This window comes from Pituophis catenifer, unplaced genomic scaffold, assembly GCF_029215685.1.
Source record: "Pituophis catenifer annectens isolate HBS135680 unplaced genomic scaffold, rPitCat1.0.hap2 SCAF_3, whole genome shotgun sequence".
Lineage (NCBI taxonomy): Eukaryota > Metazoa > Chordata > Lepidosauria > Squamata > Colubridae > Pituophis > Pituophis catenifer.
The window spans coordinates 192,280,321-192,286,320 of NW_027256883.1; the positions used below are offsets into that span (position 1 = coordinate 192,280,321).

At 34.8% G+C, this 6,000-nt stretch overlaps 1 protein-coding gene across 2 annotated transcripts in view; it reads right to left on the reverse strand.

Moving 5' to 3' along the window:
• ZMYND8 (zinc finger MYND-type containing 8) overlaps window positions 1–4,153 on the reverse strand; it is a 78,780-nt gene extending 74,627 nt beyond the window's left edge. For both annotated transcript variants that reach the window (XM_070941716.1, XM_070941715.1), the window contains exon 1: window positions 4,089–4,153. In XM_070941716.1, coding sequence (XP_070797817.1) covers window positions 4,089–4,102 — 14 coding nt within the window. In that variant the 5' untranslated portion in view covers window positions 4,103–4,153. The remainder of the gene's footprint in view (window positions 1–4,088) is intronic.
• Between the last annotated feature and the right edge of the window lie 1,847 nt (window positions 4,154–6,000).

The window sequence follows — 6,000 nt, forward strand, 5'->3', positions numbered from 1 at the left end:
TTACCCTGCAAAGCCTAATGTATTTTAAGATTAAAAATAACTACTAATCTGGTGAAAGTAAACGGAACTAAATGCTATATGATAAATTTAAGTCATCCGTTTTTTAAATATATGAAATGTACAATAATGTTCAGAAACATTAGAATTCATCAGGCAATTATGTATCAACACTTGGCTAACAAAATAGCAACACTTCAATCCCTGGAGAAAGTGGAGTGTTTAAATCAAATGTTTTCACAGAAAGGAATTGCACAATACCAAAATATAGCTTGTTTAACAAATCTTCTAGCTTTGTAACCAATTCTTAGCTAGTTTCATAAATATTACCTTAAAGCTTCATGTTTTAAATAAATGTATGAAATATTGTAATTCCTAGGGTTGGTTCTTAATATTGTTCATAGTCTGTAGCAAAAGATATTAAAATCTGTGGTATGTAGCACAGCCTGTAGAAGAGATAAAATTCTGAATCCCTCACTCCCAATGGCCAATCTGATTACCTATTATAATTGATACTACTAAACTGTCCCATAATGCTGAGATGCTATGTAGGATTGTAATCTGTCACTCTTCGCCCAACATACTCCAGGGCACTGACTATTTACTACTTACTTACATGCCTACAAGGTGGCACCTGCTTTACAATAAGTTGAATTTCTTACCAAGTATAAAACAAATGTAGTCCCTTTATTGAAGAGGTAAAAAAATTATATTGAATGGTAGGTGTTAACAAGATTTTATTTCTACACAATACAACATGCATGCATACACACAAACACACACACAAGTGTCTGTGTACACCAAACACTGCAACCTGGGTTATCTTACACTAAAGAGAGAACTGATGTGTAAAAAAAAGATTATACAAAATGACGCTAAATTTACAAACAGTATTTGTAGTGAAAATGTGTCAGAATCTTCTAAAACGTTCTTCCAAAATCAACAGAGTGTGTGTGTGTGTGTGTGTGTGTGTGTGTGTGTGTGTGTGTCTCGCAAACACTCATATGAGGGAGGGAGGGAGGGAGAGAGTAGGATATTTGTTTTGAAGGTCACAGCACTGTTTCCTTTTCAAGAGTGGCTAAATACTGTGAAAAACTTTCTAGAAATGCAAGTTATTTTACCCATTTCTATTTGGTTCTCAAATAATCTACACACAGATTGAAAGGCATGTGCATTTTAACTCACTTTTGTTTTAATGAGTATAAATGTTGCTATCTGTGCTATGTTATTGGAATATTTAATTTAAAAAGAGACTAAGGGCTAAATCATAGCAGTAAATTGAATTTATGCTGACCAAAAAAATAAAAAGGAATATTGTGCCAAAATAGTTATTTCAAAGGAGCCTATTTCAGCTGTGTTATTCAGTGAAATTACAATCAATATTCAAATGTTCTAGTTCAATTCTGTTAGGACAGGAGAGTAAGTGTTCATCTAATTATATAGTCACTCTTGGTAAAGGAAACCTGCATCATGTTGCTTAAAGCAGAGTGTGATTCTTTGCATACCATTCTTAAATGTGACATACCATAAGAAATCAAATGTGATTAAGGCATTTGGTAAAAGCATACAAATTATGGAATATCTGAGCTTGGCTCAGTTTCTATACTGTACTTAAAATGGAACAAAGATGGGAGAAATTTCTGGAAGGCCTTTCTCAGCCTTGCTATAATATCTGTCAATCTTTAACCTATTCTGTTTTTATTGGTCAGGCTTTCAACAGAGCAACATGATTGGGCTGATCCGGGAACAACACTGCTGTCTCTCCTTGCCTCAAACATCTTGCTGCAATGCAGACATTTATATTTTGTGAACTAAGAAAGAATTAGCATTCAAATAATTTAAAGGAGTGAACTTCGGGGAATTTATGATGCTGTGTTTCATTATGTGCACAAGGATAGTCCATGCAAATAGGCTTTTCTTTGTCAGCAATAGCTCTGGAGATGCAGATCTTGAGACACATCTTTCTTCAACAAAACCTAAGGGAGCCATTTTAATTCAAGCATTCTGAGTTCAGCTCACTTTTCTCCTGTTTCTTCATAAGACAGTATTTTCTAATGTTAAGATTCCACACCCAGCTGCTAATGTGTAATACACGTCTGCAAATACTGTATGTCTGGCCACAATTTTGACAACCAAAGCAGTAAAATGTATTTCTTAGCTATATCTTGGTACCATTTATATATACTAATCAGTTCTATAACAGAGAAAAACTGGGTAAGTAACTCCTCCAGAAACAGATTGCAGGGGGAGGGGAGAGGAAATACAGTGATTAGGCATTTTAAATGATTTGAAGGATTCACTTTAAAACCAGCCACAAACCTGGGATAAAGACAATAGCAAAAGGGATAGTTTATCAAGTCCATGATACCCCTGAATAAGCTGTGACAAGGAATTATTTCTCAAGACTTATTTGTGCCAGAGCACAAGCTGGATTGCTACAAAATGGTACACAAATTGAATATACAGCACAATCTGCAATGTTGTGAGAAAATGTTTACTGCAAAACTGTTAGATGAGACATGCATATAAAATACCTTAGTTTTAGAATTTAAACATCAGTAACTGAAGTGATTCTAAAACTAAATGTCATGCTGGATTATATAAGGTAATAAAAAAAGCATAGGGTAACTGAAGGATAACCATATAACAATGTAATAAGATTACTTTGCTGAAAACTAGCACATTCATCACTCAAAAGCCAGAGGAAGTATGAATTGGGCTTTAATCTGCAAATGCATTAATTAAGAGCCTCTGTGAACAAAGAATAAGCAGAATGTTGTTCTCAGAAGAAAACAGGAAGTTTATATTTCAAGTATAACAGAATATTGTGAAAAAATTCAAATTCAAATTGGCACACAGTTTTTAATAGAATTTTGAAAAAAAAAAACAGTAACATTTAGTTTAGTTAATTAGCAAAAAAGAAAAAAATCCCCTGGATGTATTACATTTATTCTGTTAAAAGCAAAAGATTAAAAACTACTTAAATTGAACAGAGAATAGCAGACAAGTTTACTTACCAAACATTCAAGCAATCATCTCATTTTCCCCAATAAATAAGATACAACAAGCTGGCAGATTTGGGATTGACCAAAAGGAAATTTTTGAAATAATTACGTAGCATCATGCCAAAAACCAGAAAAGCCCCAAAAGAAGAGAAAAAAATGAACATGTAATACTCTCATGAACCACACATGATTTTTTATCACTCCACCTCAGAGAACTCAGCCTGTTACATTGCAAAAGAAAAAAAAGCAGTTAAGAAGTCCATTAGGTTTTTTGTATTACAGAAAAGGTAGATAACAGTTCAAAAAAGTGATGTGTTTAAACAGATAAGGAACTGAAACAGATGCATAGCTATGTCTGATAGTTTCAGACCTAGACGGTAACTATTTCTGAAACCTACAGTAAGAAAAATCATTTTTAAAGAGACAGTTTTAAAGGAATATACTTCTCCCAGAAAAATACACACACCCTGCTTCTACAATCCTCCTGTAAGAAAAAGTATCCATTTTAAGTTAATGTAAAACTGCACAAAAACATGATGCAACAGCACTCCACTACTTAGGCCCAGTATCTGCAATCTGCCATTATCACTATTTATTGCAGGTTCAGTGGCTAAAAATCCTATATTTTATCAAGGGTAACTTAGATTAGCTCTTATTTTTACTGTTTGAAAAGGTAAACTTGCCTGTTCTGCTGTCTGCCATTATCCCTGCTTGTCTCCCTGTAGGGCAGTTAAATGCATCTGCTCCCTAGCTTCCATTTTCTCTTCAGCAGGCATGTGACACAACAGACAATAGTGCAGGCAAACTGCTCAGACACAGAAAGCTGCTTTGGAAGAGCAGTACCTTGAAAAACTCTAAAACCACCATCCCCTTGTGAAGAATATGTATGCAAACGTTTTGCCAGTCTGTAAAATAAAACTATGGCTAATGGCTACTAAACCATGTGACCCAAGAAAGCAATTTTAAACATTTTCAACTTAATAAAGTGCTGTGGGGTGAGTTTTGCGCAACAGATCACAGAGAATCACACTGTTAAGCCACAACTCATAGGTTTCAGAGAAAAAAATGTAAAAAAGTAAAGCTTACCTCTGTGGATGCATTGTTAACACAGTGTTATGTCAATACTTATAAAACATGGAGGACAGGCTCTCAGTACTCAGACAGAAAGGGCTTGGCACTTCAGCTTGATGATCTGTCTCCCTAATAAAAGCTAATCCTGGATTGGCTACTTTGGAAAATCTGAATGTAAAGCTTCAGGGGATTGGCTGAAACACTTCCTGAGCGATTATCTTTGTGCAGCTCTGGCAAGCAGGAGCCATCCTGTGCACAGAGAAGACACAGGCTAAACTAGGCCTGTTTTAGCAAAAGAAACTTAAAAAGAAAGCCATCCGTACACAAATTCCTTGCAGAAAACAGATTTTCAGACAGAACAAAGTGAACATCAAGTGGCTGACTAAACGACTCTCTCAAACCACATCTGTTGCTTTTGCTTGAAGCTTTAATAACCTGCAGGATTTCTCAGGTCACAAAAGCTGTCCTCTAGAAGCAATTCAGAAAGAAAACAAGAATCTCCCGATAGTAAGTGAAAAATGTTTTGAAACAATACACATATGCAGCACAATGCATGCAGTTATGTGCTATAGTTATCTAAGATCTGTGTTTCTCAAAACGCACATTTGATTCTTACAAATACATTTATAAGATTGGTGAACTGTGAGAATTCACACTGTGGATTTTAACCCCCTCACGTATGCACTGAATTGAAATGGGAACTCTTTCCCTAATCACTTGCAGTGCTGTCTTCCTAAGAGAATAGATGCAGGAAATAGCTACATTTTGCAGAAAATAGTTATTTTTCGGTAACATGGTATCTGATGTTTTCACAAATTTCCCTTATCCTTTAGTCTTCTGAAGTTGCCAGTTAAACAACAATCTCGCCTGCTTCTTAGTCTGCTGCAGCTTTATAACCATTAACCCTATCACACTCAGCTCTTTTTAAGAACAGGCCTTATGAAAAGCCGGTTTTCAGTGTGTGGAAAAATACCAGAGCTCTTTTCACACAGGGAAGAACAATGAAGTATAATGTAAAGTTAGCAAATTTCATCTAGTTGTTAAACGAAGATAAGAGAAAAGAAGGAAGGAAGGTAATTTTGAACTGTGGCCATTTCTTAAGCAAAGAGAAACATCGAGATATTTTAGTTCTCTCAAGCACCTCGTATTTCAGCTTATTTACCACAGGCCATGGGATACACTGCTAAGCTTCAGGGGGGAAAAACATGTACATTTGTGTTGACTTTTGGCTATATTTACAAATATATGTAAAGAAAAACTATAAAGGCAATTAAAATTATAATGTACGTAGAAGTGCATGGTAACAAAATGTGAACAGCAATATATAGATGAAGAAACAGACTGAAAGCAAAGTTGGCCACAAACGGTATGAAAAAGTAAAGTTCTGAGTGAATGTCCCAAATGGATATTTATTTATATCCCAATAAATAATATTTATTTATTATTTTTAGAAATAACTCAAACATATCTAACACTTCTTCCTCCTTACATCTGTATTTTTATGAAACTAAACTGTAATATATAACAACAGAGGGAAGGATCCAGTTAAGACTGGGCCTTGAAATCAGTAAGGCTACCAACCAAAATAAGGTTCTTAATGCCTTTCTAAAATTCTTGTTTATAACAACAATAAAAGCTAGATAAATTACTCTAAATTTAGTCTACTGTAAATTTCTACAGCAAGTGGTATGCTGAAAGTTCATACACATAGAAGCAAACCTTGGATAGAGTCCTCATAATCCAATGCAAAGAAATAATAAAAGGGGTGTGTGTGTGTGTGTGTGTGTGTGTGTGTGTGTTTCATTCCCTGAAATCACAATCATCTTCAGACTTTGCAGATAAATTTTCATACTATTAAGCTGGATGTTCTCTGTCAAAGCAGTTTTTCAGCTAATATACATACATTAAACACAATGCTAATTTCATA